General features: G+C 43.6%; 2 protein-coding genes and 1 pseudogene across 2 annotated transcripts; all 3 read left to right on the forward strand.

The window, feature by feature from the left end:
• The first annotated feature begins 9,418 nt into the window (after positions 1 to 9,418).
• LOC132467500 (heat shock 70 kDa protein-like) lies at positions 9,419 to 11,027 on the forward strand (annotated as a pseudogene).
• A 3,552-nt stretch (positions 11,028 to 14,579) lies between these two features.
• Positions 14,580 to 18,134, forward strand: LOC132467166 (chymotrypsin-like protease CTRL-1). The gene is made up of 7 exons (XM_060064305.1): positions 14,580 to 14,727; positions 15,032 to 15,138; positions 15,912 to 15,991; positions 16,476 to 16,557; positions 16,713 to 16,893; positions 17,532 to 17,662; positions 17,787 to 18,134. Exons 1-7 carry the CDS (start codon positions 14,682 to 14,684, stop codon positions 17,946 to 17,948), a joined length of 789 nt encoding a protein of 262 aa, XP_059920288.1. The 5' UTR covers positions 14,580 to 14,681; the 3' UTR covers positions 17,949 to 18,134.
• Positions 18,135 to 18,454: 320 nt separating this feature from the next.
• On the forward strand, positions 18,455 to 20,322 carry LOC132467160 (C3a anaphylatoxin chemotactic receptor-like). Its single transcript, XM_060064290.1, has 2 exons — positions 18,455 to 18,568; positions 18,962 to 20,322. Exons 1-2 carry the CDS (start codon positions 18,559 to 18,561, stop codon positions 20,032 to 20,034), a joined length of 1,083 nt encoding a protein of 360 aa, XP_059920273.1. The 5' UTR covers positions 18,455 to 18,558; the 3' UTR covers positions 20,035 to 20,322.
• The last annotated feature ends 678 nt before the right edge of the window (positions 20,323 to 21,000 follow it).

Below are 21,000 nucleotides of genomic sequence, written 5' to 3' on the forward strand. Positions count from 1 at the left end.
GCCTTGCCTTACCTTGCCTTGAATGTCCTGATCGACTGTCGTCCTGACACCCTGGCCGGTCTGGGGAATCCCCCGTCTCCTGGATTGGGTCATGACGGTCCTGCCGGGCCGGGTCACCTCACTGAGCCGATACTCTCGGGAGGGGAAGGACCGGAGCGGCCAGTGAGATCAGAAGCAACTGGAAACAATAATCATAAATAACATCTCCTGAAAGACCGAGGTTACTGCCTGTTTCATTCTGGATTTAGAACCTGGTGTGGCTCCCTGCTTTAACAAGTCTGCATTTAAGCAAGTTGGGGCTTGCATGCTGCAAACCTTTCTTTATCAACCAGGACAAGGTTAATTTTGTCCCCTATGTTGGTCCACTGGATGTTCTATAAAGATACTGTGTTGCAGTTTTGTTTTTTTGTTGTAATATAGGCCCTATTTATATTTTAACAATATTTTTATTTTCGTTTTCGAATATCGTGTGTTGCTGCTCGTGGTGTTGCGGTGGGTGAAGTGATCTCTCTTGCGATAGAGAAGTTGCAATTCCCATTTTCACGAATGTTGATGCAATTGTGTTGTAGCTCCGTGCAACACGATAAGAGGAACTATCAGGAAATGGTTGAGAAATCGTCGGTGCGGTTAATGTGAAAAAAGTGCATTCTGCAGTCAGCGTGAAAAAATCTGATATAGCCTATTGGTCTCTATGTCATTTCTCAATGACATAGAGAGACCAATATATCCAAATATATGATATATATAAAATCACACTGATATTTAAAGTAGGCCTATTAATCAGATTGACATTGAACGTGTCGTTTTGGAATGTATAACATAATAAAATTGCACAAATGACTGGTCTATTTATCTTGAATTGATGTCGTGCTTGGAAGGAATCCTACTACTCCATGTAGTCCACAAAGTTACCATGGTGATATGTGGTGGCTCAAGTCTCACGCATTCGCAATTCAACCCATGCACACGCTCACACGCCGCACTTCGTATTTCTCACGCAGAGAAATTACCAGGATAGCGCCCACCAACTTGCGCCGCTATTTTAACAGAGGAACAGATAGGAATCAAATGGTTTCCCGTACGTAGGGTAACCAGACGTCCTCTTTTGCACGGACATGCCCTATTTTTGAGACACTTTAGAAAAAAAATGTGTGGCGGAATTTCAAAATCGCCCGGGATTTTATTAAAGCCTCATACATGTTCACATTGAATTTGCGTTGCGTTTCTTTTGGTTGTTCACAAACTAGGCTATAATATCCATAATCAAATCAAAAGAACTAGGCTTAAGCCCTCCCCCACTCAGTTCGGTTCGCTTTGCATTGGTGGAAGTGAGTAGAGTGTTTAAGTAGAGCCTTCAGATTGGACGGTTTGACATACTGTCATGTTTTGTATTTATTTTTTTACCATTATTGTTTTATAGGCACAAACATTAACAAATTTCTTCTACAGGGGATTGATAAAGTTCTATCTATTGAACAGAAAGAACGATTGGTCATATTTTACACACTTTACCACAGCATTGGCCTACTGGATGCCACAGCTTTATTTTAAGCATGGGACTGAATGCCACATAAATATATAATTATGTTTTTGCACGTTTGCAACGTTTAAAAGTTCAGGGGAAAGTATAGGCCTATGCCTCTACTGGTGTTGCTTAAGCAAATAGCCTTTGGAGGCAGTGTTGTTTCTGAATATTAGTGTTAAGGGACAATAATGCTTACTATCATACATTAGTCACCATGTCTGTGGACACATTTGTATGCAGTCACAACATGTTAATATCCCCCTCCCCTCCGCCGACACAATCTCACTCTGAACTCAGTTCAAAACTTGAGAGCCTTGTATCTAGCCTACTACAGAGAGAGCCCTGTATCTATCTGCACACAAATTGGGAGGAGAGTCAAGGCAACTTTATTTATAAAGTCACATTTCCCACACAAGGCAGACTCGATGTGCTTCACATCAAAACATGTCATAGACCTACAATAAAATTAATCCGGATTTCAAAGAGCGCATGAACATTTACGTATGGCATTTAGCAGACGCGGAATCCAGAGTCGGTGAAACATTTCGTTGAAACAACGTTTCAACGACTCTGGATTCCGATCCAGAGTAACCCCATTAACACCGTTTTCTTCCGCTACAATCAGGGTGACGTGGAAGGCAGGCTGTTTTAGCAGCTCCATCAGCCGCAACTCCTAACTCCCCCCTTGCGCACTGGTGAAAACCATGGGCATTATTTATTAAATTGAACTTATTATTTTAGTAGTTAATCCCCCTGTCTATTTTAACCATCCTGGTTCTCTAATATTAATGTTCATAACACAACCAGTGTCTAGTGCACTCTTGTCATGATACACAAAACACACAAAAACAGACAGACGGGCCCAACAATCTAGAAAAACAATTAAAATGATGAGTGTTAAGCGTCCTTCACTGCTCATATTGCCACTTCCTGAAGAGAAAAGAGAATACATTTAGAAAAAAAAATGCATACTTTTACAGATTGTTAAAACAATTAATGTTGGTGAATCAAAAACACAGTAATTATAATTTATCCAAAATACATGTGTGTTCTGCAGATTTCAACTAGAGAATGGCTTCCCTTATGCACACACACAGTCACTAAAACACACAAACAAACACAAAAACAGACAATCTAGTCCTAACACAAACTATGCCTCTAAAGACGTTTATGTGGATTCAACTACGTCTTGTTTTGGACAGTATTAACTACCACACACCCACAGAGTCCTTTTTGGGCGGTTTCTCACATCCTCAGTTTGGCATGTGAATTTCCTGAACGCAACAGAGTCCCCGGTGTTGGTCGACCCCTGGACTTCTGTGGACGAGTGGTAGGACTGTGACTGAACAAGAGAGAGTGTGAGGGTACAGACTAGGTGTTAAAAGGTGGAAGGAAGAGTGGGGAAGGGAGAACAATAAGAAAAAAAACTTAAATTTGACCGACAATAGTTGCGTGCAAATTGAGCGGGGAGGGAGGTGGGGAAGAGAGTGAGGTGTGAAAAGGTGGGAGGTGGGGAGGGTTGTGGAAAGAGCGGGAAAAAGAACATTGGATGCAAATGAAAACCCCAAAAAAATAAAAACACAGATTTTACAAAATGAAACAGGCAATCTCCGAGGTAACAATGGTAATTTGTGGTATTTCGGTGCACCTTCTATTTTTGCTTTAAAGCTTCAGCTATTTTGCTGCATAAATATAAATGCAGTCGACAGGTCGTTGTCTGTACGAACAAGTAATCCTAAAGGATGGTTAGTGCTCCTATATTAGTTTATGGAACGTCTGGGATACACCAGTGGACCGTTATGGTGCGCCTATGCTCAATGACCCTTGCTCCAATGAACGCTGGCCCAGCGGGTTCGCGCTCCTCCCGCCTCAGTCACCTATTGCATCACTTCCTTTAGGGCTTCGGCCTCCTAATTTATCATTATAGTATAATTGAATGCCCTCTTTCATATATATGATACCTCCACCACTGGGACGTGGCAACAATTCTCCAAATCCATATGGGGGGGATGCTTGTGGACAGTAGGGGTGTATACTCGACATAAATAGGAAGCAAACTCATCTCACAAATGAGTAATGACATCTCACAAATATTTATTTAATAAATTGTTTCAATTTATAATAATCCAAAATCCGTTGGCTTTTTGTCGAGGGAATCCAGGGCGACGCTCACTTCCGGGTTGGCCAACATACGTCATCCCTCCACCACTCTACTGTAAAAACACATGTTCAAGTTGAATGAGAATAATAATAATAATAATTCTGCCATAGTATTTATTTAAGGGGGGGGGGGGGGGATACAAGTCTTTTGGCCATTTGTAGTGTTGATCAGCAGAGAAATAATTTGTCCGCAAAGACGGTGACGTCGCTTAGCAACGGTAGACGCTGGGGTAGACAAGTCACCGGACTACTACCCATGCCAGTGAACGGAGCGTTCCACGGCATTGAGAAGACCCGTGTAATAAAGGCCTATAATATTTCTGTTTATGGCATAGATTCTCCTCAGATTAGGCCAATAAACCAATGGTAAAATAAAAATAAAAACGCTCGATCAAAGGCCGAGTATAGTGGTGGGAAATATCGGCCCGCGTCGGGCTCGGGCTCGGGTAGAGAATCTAAACACTGACTGGAACTACTTAGCAGGTGTCTGTAGGGCTATATCAGGAGTTAATGCACGCACTGCAGCCAATCAGAATCAGAGTATTCCCCCAGACCGTGGTCTAAACAATATTATTCACGAGTTATAAACAACACCTACACATCAATATTAATGATAACCCTGTGGAAATTGCCATAAGTGAGAGACACAATTTCGCACGTTGAGCACACAGTTGTGTGACTCGTTTATTTAGTAAGAGAGAAACGGGAAATCAAAACGTGCTGAAGGTAAACAAATCCCGCATGGGCTCTGACGTCATGAGACGCTCGTAATCCTTAAAAGGGACAGCGATCCCTGAACCACCAAGACAGTAAACGACATGCCTAACACAATTGAAAGAACAACACATAACAAAATACTGTAGGTGAATTATGTTACACTCACTACAACCCATTAAATACGGTATGATTTCTAGATGTGATGGCAACGTCCGCTCGCGACACTGGACTTGCGATCGAGGCATCGACGCGGACGTTCATTCACATAGCCAAAAACAAGAGAATAGATGGCTAGATAAATTAAACATCAAGACATACAATTCTAAAAAGAACAGATGAAGCAGCTACCCTTTTTTCCTTCGCGGTTTGCCTACAGAGCAGCGCACCTGCATTTAATATAGGCCTATCCGTGTATTGTCACAATTTCTCAGTATTAAAGGTGAAAGTAGAAACGGGTGGCCAAAAGCTGTCATATTGTTAGTTATCACAGACAATTTTAAGTAGAAACGGGTGGCCAAAAGCTGTCATTTGTTAGTTATCACAGACAATTTTCAACAATGAATGATCTGTACGGAGCTCCATAAGGGACATTAGGGAGAACGCTCCCGGACAGAACCTAAGGCCCCGTTTACACGAGGACGCTTGCGGGTGAAAACGACGAAATATTTCATCGGAAGTGCCTTTCGTTTAGACGGTGACGGCGTTTTGGGGGCATGAAAACGCATAAATCTGAAACCACCCTCCAGAGTGGAAAAGTTGAAAACGCTCCGCCGTAGCGTTTCCGTCTAAACTGCCAAGACGCAAAACACTGCTCAGATCTGCTCACGTCGCGTACGCGTTTACGTCACATACATGTGCCAGTACAGATTATTTCCATGCGTCGGACCTTCAAGCTGCTCTGGCAGCTCTGGCAGCTCTAACAAGCATACAGGAGTATTTCCACGAAATGTACAGGATATTTAGCGATAGTATTACTGAACAGAGAAGGATCTTTTTGTTTTTTGCGGCACGGATAAGAGAAGGAAGATTCTACGCATGCGCTCAGACATGGCGGTGTTGTGTGATAGTCTATCACAGCACCACCTAGCAGCCTGGCATGCATACCCAATCGAATTCCACACACTTTTGCGTCACCGTATGCACGCAGATTTCCTCCCGAAAACGCTCGTCTAAACGCGGAATAAAAAGTGAAGACGCAACGCCACTTCTGCGTCTTCTGTTCAGACCGTCATCGTGTAAACGTAGCCTAGTTTGGAAGTCATGCTTAGTGACACGACAAATAGCCTACTTCCAATTGAAATACACAATTTAGAAAATAGGCCTACGTGTCCCTGATCACGTTTCAATAGATTAAATAACGTGACAGTGTCACGTATTTTCGTGAGACCGTACCCGTACTTCCATGAGTATACTTAAAGGAAGTATACTATCCGCACTATCTACTACGTTATTTTTTCAGATGTGAGTGCTGTTCCAAATTGAGTACTCCGTGGTGCACTAACCGGAAATTACGATCACGACTGCCGCCGTGGCTACTCCCCCGCAATAAACATCCCGCTTTGAACGGTGAACTCTTTACGCCTAGCAGCTATAAAAAACTATAAAAACTACAAAATGACACCATTAATGCAGGCTATGTGGAAAATGCGCCGACTTTGGCTCAGCCTGGCTCCGCCTCTTCCGCTACGTAGCTAAGATGGCTGCCGTTGAGTACGGGGAGTGTCCTTCGATCCACACTTCAGGATTAGCCCGTTTTGAGTACGGCTGAAGTATACTTCTTTTCGCCGGATCTTACTCAAATTTTGGCTAGTAAGTACGGACAGTAGGCCTACGGGTATTGGAACACGGCACAGGTTCGAGCGTGTGCATGGGTTGAATTGCGTGTGTGTCACGCCGAATGCATGAGACATGAGAGCCCTGTACTTACGTGACACAAACCAGCACCGCAAACGTTCTCTTCCGCTTGAGATGACGTCTTTCTTTATAGGTTCATGGGTCTGATTCGCCGATTTCCCATGCTGATATCCCCGAAGATTCTCGGGCACAGGGGCGTTGCTAGACCTAGAGTTTTACTGGGGCACAGGCCCCCAACTGCCAAAAATTTTTTTTTTACGTGTGCACAATATGAAATATATGGATACAGAAGGGTATGTACGAGCTTCAAAATTGTTGTCTTTTAAAGACGCAAAGATGGATTCATGAGTACCGTACAATTATATTTATTTAAACACATACACATCTCAAAGATTTACAAATAAGGTAACTGACAAATAAACAAAAAGTCTCTTTATGACCTTCACCTCTTTATCAGGAGAAGTCTACACATCTATATTTATTTAGAAGCTGTGTGGAAACAGCATCATTTTGCCAGAACGACATGTACTAAAAAGGCAAGAAACAAGGTTTAAAACTAATAGAATTTCTGACTTAAGGTGAGGTGGCTCATTGCCACCAATCAACCTGGAAAATGTTATAGAACCATCAAAGCTCTTAAATTAAACTAAATAAGGCCATACACTACTGCATAGAGCCTTTTTAAATGATTATTTTTTCACTATTAAGCTGTATCGCCGCGCCTTCATGGTGGCAAAGCGGTCAATAACGTGGCTTTGACTCACTTTGCATAGTTGCTCCTTTTCAATGGACAAAAGAGAAAGTTGGTGAAGCCTTCCTTGCCCCATGGTTGACCTAAGCCAGGTGTGGAGCCTTCTCGACACACTGAAAGATCGCTCACAACTACAACTGTTTACAGGAATTGTGAGTGCAATGATCTGAATTATCTGTGTCAATGTTGGGATCATTGTTGGATCCAGTATGTTAAAAACACCCTGTATATCCATAATTTCCTTTTTTGTGTTAAGGAAGTTTTTGTCTAAAACTTCCTCAAGTTTTGAAGACAGACAATTTTTCATTCATTATTCATTTTCCGCGTGTGTGCGTGCACGCATGGTGTGTGTGTGTGTGTGTGTGTGTGTGTGTGTGCTATAAAACTACAGGCTACAGATGCTCAGTATTGAAAACTGGTGCTAATTATGTGGGCAACATTCTTTAACAGCAATCAAGTTGTCATTGTTTGTGTCAAACAAGTTGTGAATTTGTTGTAACGTTAAAAAAGGAGATGAGTTACTCTGGGCTTTTTCCAGCTCCCGTGGTTTCCAACGAAACATGATCAACAAAAAAACAAGGAATTGAAAGCTACTTAAAATATGCCTAGGTTACATTCATTTCCCCTGATGGCAGCAATGTTCCACTTTCAGCTGGAATTCACGGTACATCAAAACCACGTGTCTTCTTTAGATTTCAGTTCCCTTTATTTATTCACACAGTTCAGCAGCGGCATTTATTCAGAATCAGAGCCCAAATTAAAGCTGCATTTAGGGCGACTATCACTACCCAGCAGAAAAATAGATGCACTATAAATGGTTTTGTATAGCAGTCACAAACATGAGCATAGTTGTGGAAATGCTGGTGTTAGAAAACATAGTTGACGGGAATTAATCGACTGTACAAATGTAGATTATTCATCACAAGAATTTTAATTCAGAAATCGAATAGGCTAATAAACTCTGAATTGTGAGATAAAATTCAGCATTCTGATAATAAAGTCAGAATACTTGGATAAAATCCGAATTCTGATAATTAAATCCAGCATTAAAGGTTCATTTAAGAAGGTTCTCACCAGTCATTTGTCGCCTGGTCGCAGTGTCGAGTTTTTTTTAAAAGTAGTTCACTAGTCGTAGCGTGCAAATAAATTGCAGTGTCAGAATTCTGAGAATTTTGTCAGCATTCAGATTTCCCAGAATTCTCTTACACTGCAAATTAAAGCGCTACTACTAGCAAACTAGTTTCAGCGTGACTGGAGAGAACTTCCTTAAATTAACCTTTAATGCTAGATTTGCATCAACGCTATTGTGTGAATTAGTATGGTTCTCTTTCATGGAAGCCGGAAGTGGGAGATTCCTTATTTTTTTTACCATTATTAACAAATTTTTCCTACAGGGGATTGATAAAGTTCTATCTAGACTATTGAACAGAAAGAAACACTTGGTCATACTTTACACACTTTCAGAAGAGTCACGTGGACGAATCCGTAAATAACTGATTTTTTTCATTGGTTGTTGCGTTAAATCTTACCCAGATACAATAGGGCTATTTTCTGATTGGCTTTTATGTAGCCCCTTTCGTTTTTTGATTGGCTGGTAAGAGGCAGACTCGACTGAAGACTCCCGAGGCAGCAGGAGATGCACTTGATGAATCCTGCCGATTCCATAGCGAGAGCGGCGCTTCTGCAGATGAATTTAATAATGATCAATGGAATTTTACTGGGGCACTGGAGACTTTTACTGGGGCACGTGCCCCAGTAAAAAGGGGCTGACGACGCCTCTGCTCGGGCATCTTCGACAATTTGGCTATAGATTGTCTCATTACACACTAAATAATATAATTATAGCCTAATTATATATATAGCCTATCAGAATCAGAAAGGATTTAATTGCATATAATATACATATATATAGGCAATATATATAATTAGGAAATATATATATATACATATAGCATTTGTGGTTTTGGCATAAACATAACTAGGGTGCACTGTACTATCTGCGCACACCATTTCTGAAGCCTCTCTCGCTCTCTCGCTCTCTCTGTCCCTCCCTCTCTCTCTTTCTCTCTCTCTCGTACCGTTTTGTGGAGCACGTTAGAACACTCCCATTCAGAATGCATTGGTTTACATTTCGTTCTGTGTAACACGCAAAAAGTCGGACTCGTGTTCTGGAACACGCTTCAATAGATTAACGTTCGTGCGCAGGAGCACGCAATCGCGTGATACCGGGTTGTACATTAATGTGCAGACACTCAAATAACTGTAAATGTTCAGGTAAATACCATGATAAGCACAATTTTCAGATAGCATGAAATGCAGTTAAATTTTTTTTTAAATGTCCTTAATTATAAAGTGTCCACATGAATGTGTCCGTCTGTATAAAGTTTGTATCAACAGTTCCTTCGTTGTAGATGAGCAGGTGAGTATTAAATGTTCCCTGGTTCAGTTTAAGAAGCTGTTAATGTGTTGCTCACCTTATTGGCAGTACCGTAGACCATATAATATGGGGTAATACTCAGTTCTGCGTCAATGAATGCGACTGTACTTGACCAATGCACCGAATCCACGAGACCGCTCCCTGGATGGCCGTAGTGGATCATGCGGTGACATGCAGGAACATGTGCTGCTCGATGACTCCATGTGAACAGCATGGGGCGATGTAGCAGCATCAGCAGCAGGCATTAGTGGTGGATTTAATGATTTGTTTCCGTGACCCGTGACCCTGGCGATTCAGTTCACCAAGAGGAGTCGTTCGCGAATCGTTCGTTCGTTCGTTCGTTCAGTCGAGTTTCCGGTAGCACTAACTCCACTGATTCTGACTAACTCACCTGAGAACCGTAGCGGTGAATCGCATCATGGAATGCACGCCATTGCACGGTTCTCAGCTGAGTCAGTCAGACTCAGGGCTACCGGAAACTCGACTGAACTGGGAGGAGTCGTTCGCAAATCGTTTGTTCGTTCAGCCTGGTTTCCGGTAGCGGTAAATCGCATCATGGAATGCATGCCATTGCACGGTTCTCAGCATCAAAATAAATGCATGGAGGAAGTGGTTATTTTAACAGACCTTCATAAGAATCATTTACAGTCTCCGCACCGCCTGCAAGCGAGCGCACCCTCTCCAGCAGCACCCAGGGCAGCATTGAGGTCGATTCCCAGCACGAGGGCGTCGACCTCTCCCCCTCCATCACCAGAGATCGCTGCGAGGAGCTCAATGCAGACTTTTCCGGGGTACCCTGGCGCCCGTGGAGAAGGCCCTAAGGGACAAGGCCCGGGTTCAGGACATCGTACCGGTTGGGCTGCTCCACACCCGCGTCCCCAAGATCCAGAAGCTGCTTCTGGACGGTCTCAACCTCAAAAAGAGCATCAACCCTGATGAGGCAGGGGCCTATGGAGCAGCTGGGTGCATCCAGTCCCTGCTGTACTGTACTATCCTATAATTATCATGTTTAACCCTTTTTTTTATATATTCTGTAGTCTCATATTATCAGTTTAACACAATATGTATTATTTTCTATAGTATAATAGCATTATGTTTAATCCAATATATATATATTATATATTATATCATTATTATGTTCAACCCTGTTTATATGTTCTGTATTATCAAATCATTATCATGTTTCACTCAACATGTATATATTGTATATTATCACGTCACAAACATGTTTAGGCAATATGTGTGTGTTCTGTATTATCATATCCGTATCATGTTTAACCCAAACTCATTTCTCCCAGTCACAATCTCTCAGTCAATGGTTATGTCATCGCACAGCTGTGCAGGCAGCCCTTTTGTCCGGCGATAAGTCTGAATGTACAGGACCTGCTTCTGCTGGACGTCACCCCCCTCTCCCTGGGAATTGAAACCGCTGGCGGGCTCAAGTCTATGAAGGGGAGAGAGCCATGAACAAGGACAATACAATTCTGGACAGATTTGAGATGACAGGTATCCCGTTACTGGTACTCCCTTCCCCAAGAGGAGACCTTTGACATTGATGCAGATGGCAACCTGAATGTATCTGCTGTGGACAAGAGCACCGGCAAGGAAAACACGAACACCATTACCAATGATAAAGGCTTGTACCCCAATATATGCAGGAACCCGATGTATGCTCTACCCTGATATATGCTGTAGCCAGTACCCATGAATCTAGAAACAACATTATGCAAACAAAACTAGGCGGAATTAATGGTGGAATTAAATAAGTTCTTGAATACGTTTGGAACATGAGTGACCGACTTATGGAACATGAGTGAACTACATATAGAACGAGTAAACTAGGTATGGACCATGCGGGAACTATGTATGAATTACGTATGGAACATAAGTGAACTGCATATTAACTAAGTATGGAGCATGAGGGAACTACTTATGAATTACTTATGGAACATGAGTGAACTACGTATTAACTACGTATGGAGCATGAGGGTACTATGTATGGAACATGATGGAACTACGCATGAATAACATATGGAACCTGAGTGAACTGGAACATTAGTTAACTACGTATTGAACATGAATGCAGAGCAGTATGAACATCACAGGGTGTCTGTCCATCATCACATTGAGCGCATGGACCAGGAGGAATTTAAGGAAGGAATGAAGTTGTTATCTATATATCTAGGAGGTGGACCAGGACAAGGCTGAGGACGAAGCCCAGGTCACCTCTAATAACTCTCCGGAATCTCTGGCCTTTCAACATGCAGGGCAGAGATGGCCTTCAACATCCGTAGAGGAAGAGAAGCTCCAGGACATACTCGGCCCGGAGGACCACAAGGCCATTGTGGACAAGTGCAACCACATCCTCTCCTTGCTGGACAGGAACCAGTTGAAACCCAGTGTCATCATTAGTGATGGATTCAATGATTGTTTTCCTTGATTCAGTTCGCGTCGATCAGTTCGCCAAGAGGAAATCGTTCAGAACCGTTCGTGTGACATTCGTTCAGTCGAGTTTCCGGTAGCTCCCTCGTTCTCATTCTCAAACGATCGTGGAAGTCGGTCATCAATCAACACAACATTACAACTTTAACCAAACGCAGCGGGATGGGGGGGTGTAGTTGATTATTGGATGTTTAACATATCAGCAAGATAATAGACTTGATTTAGCAATGATGGTGGGGGTCCCGGGTGGAGAAAGAACCATTAAAGAATAGACTGATTGACGAGACATACAAATATTTTATTAATCTGGCATGAAACAGAAAGTAAAAAGACAGCATGCATTTACCATTTCCCTGATTTTGAATCGTATTATTGTACGTTCGCTCACTAAGCCTCTTCCCTCTTCACCGCTCACAGTCAGTGAACGAACAGCGAGTCAGCGACTAGTGGGTCTGGGAGGAGTCAAGTCTGAGAACGAACGAGACGAATGAGAGAGAAGAATAGGGATGGGCGATATGGCCTAAAATCCATATTGCGATATACATGCAACCTATTGCGATAACGATATATATCACGATATATAAATCATAATAGAACCATTTCAGAACAGGTTACATAGACTCTAAGGAAAGCTAAACTGCTAAATGTATGTCGTTTTGAGAACATTTATTGGGCAAAACTAATCATACAACATAATGTTGTAGACTTTAAAAAAGAAAAAAATCTTCTGTGTAATGACGTATACTTCTCTTAATGAAATAAAAATTGGTGGTGTCTTGTTAATAAAGAAACGGATACTGTGAATTAGGGAAATACGTCCAGTATTAGGCATGGCTATTTTAAATAAAGAAAAATCTTCCAAGTGTGTGCACAGATACTTGCTATTAAAACATAAAACAATAAGTGGAAAATGAACGCATATAATTTTGAAATGAACATGAAATGAGAGCAATCACCAGCTCCTCCGTTTCGCTTTCAGCCATATTTACTTAGATGACGATGATGCGTTGAAGCCGGTTGGAGCTCATGGCTCTTTAAATTCCGCGGGTCGCGGACGATGCGTTGCAGCCGGTTGCAGCTCGTGGCTCTTTAAATTTCGCGTGTCGCGGATGATGCGATGCAGCTGGTTGCAGCTCGTGGCTCTTTTTAAAATTCGCGGGTCGCGGACGATGCGTTGCAGACGGTTGCAGCTCGTGGCTCTTTATATTTCGCGAGTCATGGATAGATCGCGTCAAACATACATTATCGCGATAGAGCAATATAACTAAAATCTCTATCGTAGGCCATTTTTTATCGTTTATATCGTATATCGTTTATATCGCGCATTCTTCGGCCTTGTTAAAGATTCATTCATTCGAACTGATTCGGTCGCGAACGACCCATCACTAGTCATCATGTGTTCTCTCTTCCCTGCCTGTCACATCACAGAGCCGGCTGCCATCTTCCATCTTCCATTGATAAGGATGCATTGGGATTTGAATGTTGTGTATGATTCCTATAATGCTGAGGCTATACTGGTGAGTCTCTTTATATAGAGTCGGCTATTCAAGGACATGCTGATGAGTTTGTCAATTGTTTTTTTCTTCAGCTTAACATCTCAAAGACAAAAAATATGGCCATTGATTTTAGAAGAAACCATCTTGTTCTCCTCCACCTACTTACATATATGGAAACTGCATAGAGATGGTTGACCAGTATAAATGTCTGGGAACAATGATAGACAATAAACTCAAATTTGACGTTAATACTGATACTATTTGCAAGAAGGGGCAAAAACGATGGTACCTCCTTCGGACGCTTAATTCTTTTAATGTCGATAAGGTTATGTTGTCTTTATTTTATACATCTTTAATTGAGTCTGTTCTCACTTTTTCTTGTATTGCCATATGGGGGCATCAGCCTTAGGGACAGAAACAACCTCAGCCATATTGTGAAGGTGGTTGCGAAGTTGATTGGCTGTCCACAAGTATCCACAAGTAGGTTACTCAGAAAACAATGTCTATATTGGACTGTAAAAATCACCCCCTCATTGTTCATTTGGGGCCCTTCCCTCAGGCCGGAGACTAAAAGTCCCTCTTTCTAAGTCCAATAGGACAAAAAACTATTTTATTCCTAGCGCAATACTCAATTTGCACAATTCTTTGCACATACCTGTAAATGTATTTGAATCTGATAACTAGATAAGTATGACCGTTTTTTTACTTATATTATCCTGTGTCTATCTCTTTGTCGTGTGTCCTTGTGTATATTGTGTTTTTCATGTGTACCTGACTGCAAGACAAGTTTCCCTTTTGGGACATTAAAGTTATACTAAACATGCTTTGCATGAGTAACAGCAGCAGAAAAGAAATCACAAATATTTCACATTAGGAATCATACATAATACATAATGCTCCAATACTTAATACATAATACCTAATAAAGCTTGATATACCTTAAATGCAGACGAAATGGTCATCCATATACACAGAGGACATCATTCAGCTCTCCATATCATAACTGTTCATCCAAGTACATTGCAAAGAGCACACAGCTTAGTTTTACATATCTTATTTTCTGACCACAAATGTTCCAATTCCTGTGGAGTTATTGTGCAATGTTCTTCTGTTTTGCGGGCCTTGAACGACACCCCAGCTGTGTACCGCCAGACCTTGCACAGCGCTTTCCCATCGCTATCTCTGAGGTAACATGTGGACTGCTGCACATATCACGCAGGGAGGGTTTGTGGGCAGCTATAAAAAGCAGGGCTCCAACGGGGGGTTCATCACAAACGTGGAATACAGTCTACTGCAGTCATGTTTTTGATGCTCAGTTGTTTCGCTCTGGTGGCCTCTGGCCTTGGTGAGTGCTAGAGTCTTCCATCGATGCTCACAATGTTAGCTTCGTGTTAACATGTTGCAAGTACGGAGAGTTACGGCGTACGCTATGATGTGTGTGTGTCATGCGCATTGAAGGCGACGTGGTGACCATGCATTGTATTGATCATGTATTGACCACGTATGGGTGCATTCAGGGTGTGTGGGGGCGTCTGTGTTGACCACGTATTGTTGTATTCAGGGTGTGGGGGGGTGTCTGTGTTGACCACGTATTGTTGTATTCAGGGTGTGGGGGGGTGTCTGTGTTGACCACGTATTGTTGTATTCAGGGTGTGGGATGCCATCCATCAGGCCCCAGGTGAGAGAAGAAGACCACAAGATTGTGAACGGACAGAACGCCGTGTCCGGGTCCTGGCCCTGGCAGGTGTCCCTCCAGGTACAAACGCGCGCACGCACACACACACACACACACACACACACACACACACACACACACACACACACACACACACACACACACACACACACACACACACACACACACACACACACACACACACACACACACACACACACACACACAGGTTTAAATTATTTTATTTGGATCTACAAGCAAAACAAAGTTTTCTTCTTTTTTTTTTTATCCAAACATTAATTAGAAGGTTTCAATCTGAAAACTAACCAGACACTGAATGTGCAAAATGCTTAAGCACAGTCCTTTGTAAAAGCTACAGCCGTTTAGGATATGAGCCATTGTCTCTTCAGTGCCGGGGGTGGGATGTAGGATGCAGTGTGGGTTGTATTGTGACGGATACCAGATTGCAAGGTTGTATTTTGTTGTCAATACCTGTAAGCGGGCCTTAATGCAAAAGATAAGGACGTCCTCTCCAATGGTCGTGTTTGAGAGGATAGAGTGGGACACAGAGTGGTTTGCAAAGGGTAGCACTGCCAGTTTGCCCTGCAGGCTTAAGCTAGTCCAATGCTAGTCCAATGCACACACACACACACACACACTCACACAAACACACACAGCTCCTTGATAAGATGCACCTGTATTTACTCTGGAGCATCTTTCGATAAAAGCATTTAAAAGAAAATACATCTAACAGTCATAATACAAATATACTAATTTTGATCAGTGACAGTCAGATGAAACTACTACGATCCATTTGTGTATGATATGACCATGTGACTGAATTCTCTACTCAGGAAACCAGTGGATTCCACTTTTGTGGCGGCTCTCTGATCAACCAGAACTGGGTGGTCACCGCTGGTCACTGCCGCGTCAGGTGAGTACAGCATCCATCTCTTTCCCAGCTCTCTCTCTATCTCTCTCTATCTCTCTCTTCCAGCTCTCTCTCTCTCTCTCTCTCTCTCTCTCTCTCTCTCTCTCTCTCTCTCTCTCTCTCTCTCTCTCTCTCTCTCTCTCTCTCTCTCTCTCTCTCTCTCTCTCTCTCTCTCCCTTCCAGCTCCCTCTCTCTCTCTCTCTCTCTCTCTCTCAGCTCTCTCTCTCTCCCAGCTCTCTCTCTCCCAGCTCTCTCTCTCTCCCAGCTCTCTCTCTCCCAGCTCTCTCTCTCTCTCTCTCTCTCTCTCTCTCTCTCTCTCTCTCTCTCTCTCTCTCTCTCTCTCTCTCTCTCTCTCCCTTCCAGCTCCCTCTCTCTCTCTCTCTCTCTCTCTCTCTCTCTCTCTCTCTCTCTCTCTCTCCCAGCTCTCTCTCTCTTCCAGCTCTCGTCTGCTGAACCCTCACGGTTCTTATTTTTTCCGTCTCTGTAGCCCGGGTCGCCATCGCGTCGTCCTGGGAGAGCACGACCGCCAGTCCAACGCCGAGCAGATCCAGGTCATCTCCATCGCCAGGGTAACAAGGCTTCTCTACCCATCTGACCGCCACTAAGATGCTCCTCAGTGACTCAAACCAGGGGCATAGCTCCTCTACGACACCCAAAGCGTCCATTCCGTCCCGGTAACCCTCTCCCTGTCTGCATCCTGTGGTGTCCCCCCCCTCCTTCGTAGGCCATCACTCATCCCTACTACAACGCCCAGAACTTCAACAATGACGTCACCCTGCTGAGGCTGGCCTCCCCAGCCAGGATGTCGTCCCGCGTTTCCCCCGTGTGTCTGGCAACCCCCGGCAGCGACCCCGCCGCTGGCACCCGCTGCGTCACCACCGGCTGGGGCAAGACCGGCCAGACCTGTGAGTCTAACCTTCGTCTGAGATTGGCCTCCGTCTGAGAAAGACCTCCGTCTGAGATAGACCTCTGTCCGATAGGTCTCCGTCTGAGATATATCTCCGTCTGAGACAGGCCTCCGTCTGAGACAGGCCTCCGTCTGAGACAGGCCTCCGTCTGAGACAGGCCTCCGTCTGAGACAGGCCTCCGTCTGAGATAGGCCTCCGTCTGACAAAGGTCTCCGCACACTCAGATCAGCGGATTCAGGAACCAAAAGAGCCACATTAGAAGGCAGTTTGAATCTCTGGAACTAGTTTGCACTGATCCCAGGGTTCTGTGGGTTCTTCATGTGTTGTCTTATGTGATGTACAGGAAGGGAGGGGTTATGGGTAGAGAGGCAGCGAGCAAACCCCAATCTGTGTCACCCAGGGAGCTGAGAGCTCTTTGTAGTGAATGCAAATGCAATATTAACGGGATATCGCTGCCCACTCTCCATTACAGATCATCAAGTATTGGATAATCATTCGTCATCCTCTCCATCTAATCTCACCAACAGCCAGTCCTCATCCACTATACCTCATCCTATCCTCAGTCAGTCCTTATCCTAGGCATCTCACCTCACTAACAGCCCGTCCTCATCCCCTGCCTCTCATCCCGTCCTCAGCCAGCCCTCGCTATCTGCAGCAGACTTCCCTCCCCCTGCTCAGCAGCACTCAGTGCCGCCAGTACTGGGGTCAGAACAGGATTACCGACGCCATGATCTGCGCTGGAGCCTCTGGAGTATCCTCCTGCCAGGTAGTCATGGACACGTGATGATGACACATTGATACGGTTGCGGCCTGCTTCACTTCTGTGATGTAAACAAGCTGAAGGAGAAGCGAGTGCAGCAGACGACTAAACAGTACCGTCTCCTCTCCAGGGCGACTCCGGCGGACCGCTGGTCTGTGAGAGGAGCGGCGTTTGGAGCCAGGTGGGCATCGTCTCCTGGGGAACCAGCAACTGCAACGTGCGCACCCCGGCCGTGTACGCACGCGTGTCGTACCTGCGCCGCTGGATCGACCAGACCGTGGCGTCCAACTGAAGACGAGAGTCCAACTGAAGAATGTGTCCGAGGGAGTGAGCAGCGTGTGGACGTGACGAGGTGTAGGACCGACACCCATCCAGTCGATTGTCGTTTAAATCGTTTGAGAGCCAAATGTTCACATGTGTTCATTGTGTTGTATGCTTGAATTTCATTGCAAGTAAAACTGTTGAAACCACCAAACAAGTGTTTTGTTTTTTACCTGGGTTGGCCAAGGTTAATTATATGAATAATAATTATAACGTCAATGATAATTCATTTAAAACCAGGGAGACTCTACTCAATTCTTTGGATTTTTCGATTGATTAGACCAAGAAGATTGTAGCTTTGTTTTGAAGGCCAGTTGACAGCAGAAAGATGAACCCCTTGTGTGTATTGGCAACCAAGTGTCACAATACAATGAAGTGTATTGTGTTTCACAATAGGCTCTAAAGTTGTGACATATTTTTATTTTTTTGGCATCTTCTTTGCATACATGTGAAATGTGAGAGCGGTAGTATGGGCGTAGCCCGAGACTTAGTAGGAGGGACTGTCGAGTCTCTTTGCTAAGTGGCTTGTTCAGTGGTGGAGACTGTACTGTTGAGATAAGGGTTGGTGGATCGACAGAAACATGGAAACAGGTACTGTTTGTCTAGACCATATTTTTTTATATTTATGTTTACCTAGGGTATTATGAAGTATAAATGTTTTTTAATGTCTTCCTTTAGTAACATGAAATATAAATGTTTTTTTATTGTTAAGATGCTAACCTGAACTGTTTTTTTTATGTTTACCTACAGTACCATTAAATATAACTGCTTTGAAACAAACAAAAAAATGTATCCATTAACTAACTCGGTGACTATAAACAAACCCAGATACTCAAAACATGATTTAGAAAAAATACACTCATGATAAGCATTCCTAAAGCGTCTCAAATGTGCATGTTGCAAGTGATATGATATGCTGTTAGAAGCCCTCCTTAAATAAAGGAAGGCTGCCACTATTCTAACCAGACCTTTCTTTGCTGGCAGATTCAACTGATAACCTCACTTCGACAGCAGCGACAGTTGCCTATAATCAAAGGCCAACGAATCCTCATAAATACATGAATACAATTTCGCTGATCATCCTTTGTCTGGTGTTCCTGTTTGGAACGGTGGGGAATGGCTTGGTGATCTATGTGACCGGTTTCAGAATGAAAAGAACAGTCAACTCAATCTGGTTTCTCAACTTGGCTTTGGCTGACTTCCTCTTCACCAGCTTTCTGATCTTCCTAATCATCTCCCTGGCCAAGGACTACCACTGGCCTTTCGGAGAGTTTATGTGCAAACTCAGCTCTGTCATCGCCATCAGCAACATGTTTGCCAGCGTCTTCTTCCTGACGGCCATAAGTGTGGATCGCTGCCTGTGCACATGGGTGGTGGTGTGGTCCCAGAACCACAGGACCGTCCGGAAAGCTCAGCTCATATGTGTTTGCATCTGGCTGGCTTCTCTGGCCTGCAGCATACCCTATGGACATTCTAGATGTGTTTACGTCCGAATGCAGTTCACTATTTGTGCACTGTCCCAGACGGCCAATAAACTGGCCCTCACTCACTTCCAATTCTTCATGGGCTTCCTCATCCCCATGCTGGCCATAACGGGGTCTTATGTGGCCATAGGTATGCGAATGAGGCGCTTCAACCGAGCTAAGAGTAGGAAATCTCTCCGCATTATTGTTGCCATTATCCTTGCATTTGTAGTATGCTGGGTCCCCTACCACGTGCATAAGTATATAGAAGCATATGGCAACAAGGACAAAATTGTCACAATTCGAAGATTTTTGGGACCATTATCATCAAACCTGACCACGGTAAACAGCTGCCTGAACCCCCTGCTCTACGTCTTCATGTGTGATGAATTTATAAAGAAGCTCAAACAATCTCTGTTTCATGTCCTGGAGACTGCATTGGCTGAGGACTACCTGTCCTTTGCTACAAATAATTCCCGATCTAATATCTCACGCCTTTTTAGGAGGTCTGAGTCTGGTTCAGCTAACAGGAAGAACGAAACATCTGCAACCATAGCAGAAACCTTCACCCAAGTTCCTACTGGTGAGGAATAAACAATCCACAACAGACCAACCCCTAGCTTGAATTCATGCGAATTAATTTAGTAAACATTTACAACAGTGAACGCTACCAGGAAGGCCTATGAAGCATATCCTGTATTAAGCATTTAAATATTGTGCTTGAAGCTCTTGAAGTGTTTATATTTGCACAATCCACTGAATGGTTTGTATTGTATTTGTTTCTAAATGTTCTACCTGTAACATCTTTGTTAAATGCTGTTTGACAGTCGACTGCCATTATAAAGACTGCGGTCAATGATGGAAAATAAAATGTTCATCATATTATTTGTCTTGATATCAAATTGATGACTTGACCTGATTGTTGGTCATGGCCTTCCTGCGGCATAATTGTGTATGAAGGGGGCGCTGAAGGCATGAGGCGGTCCGCGAAAGGTCCTGATGACCATTTAGTGTCACACGGGAAGTCAATTGTTGGGAGCCACTGATTTGGGGAACACATTAGGTACATACACTGTAATTAACGGTAAAGTATAGTAACGTGGTATTTCATTTGGCATGCATAAAAAAAAACTGTATAAAGTACGAAATGTCGAAATTGTCCCTCCATGCATTAAAACACTCAAATCCAAGGTGATGTAGGGCTACAACGATTTAAAAAAACTAAATTTGACTTAAATGTAGAAATTGACTCCACGTATGTAGTCAAAAGTACTGTGCTACCATCTAGTGGCCACCATCATTTCCAAAGTAATAAAAGTAGACCAACGCATTCAGCTAAACATTGCAATACCAGTTCTACCATGGCCAGGAGTCCAGGACTGTTCTCATTCGGATGAATGGAAAAGGTGGACTTTTAGGGTTAATTTGGGACATGAGGAACTATGAACTGGTTTTGGGGAGGAACAGGGGGAGAATCGGGCGGCCGGCCAAACGCCAGGTCAGCTGGGGTGCGAAGCTCCCTGCCCAACATCAGCAGAGCAGGTGTGCAGGACGTCGACT

This window comes from Gadus macrocephalus, chromosome 11, assembly GCF_031168955.1.
Source record: "Gadus macrocephalus chromosome 11, ASM3116895v1".
Lineage (NCBI taxonomy): Eukaryota > Metazoa > Chordata > Actinopteri > Gadiformes > Gadidae > Gadus > Gadus macrocephalus.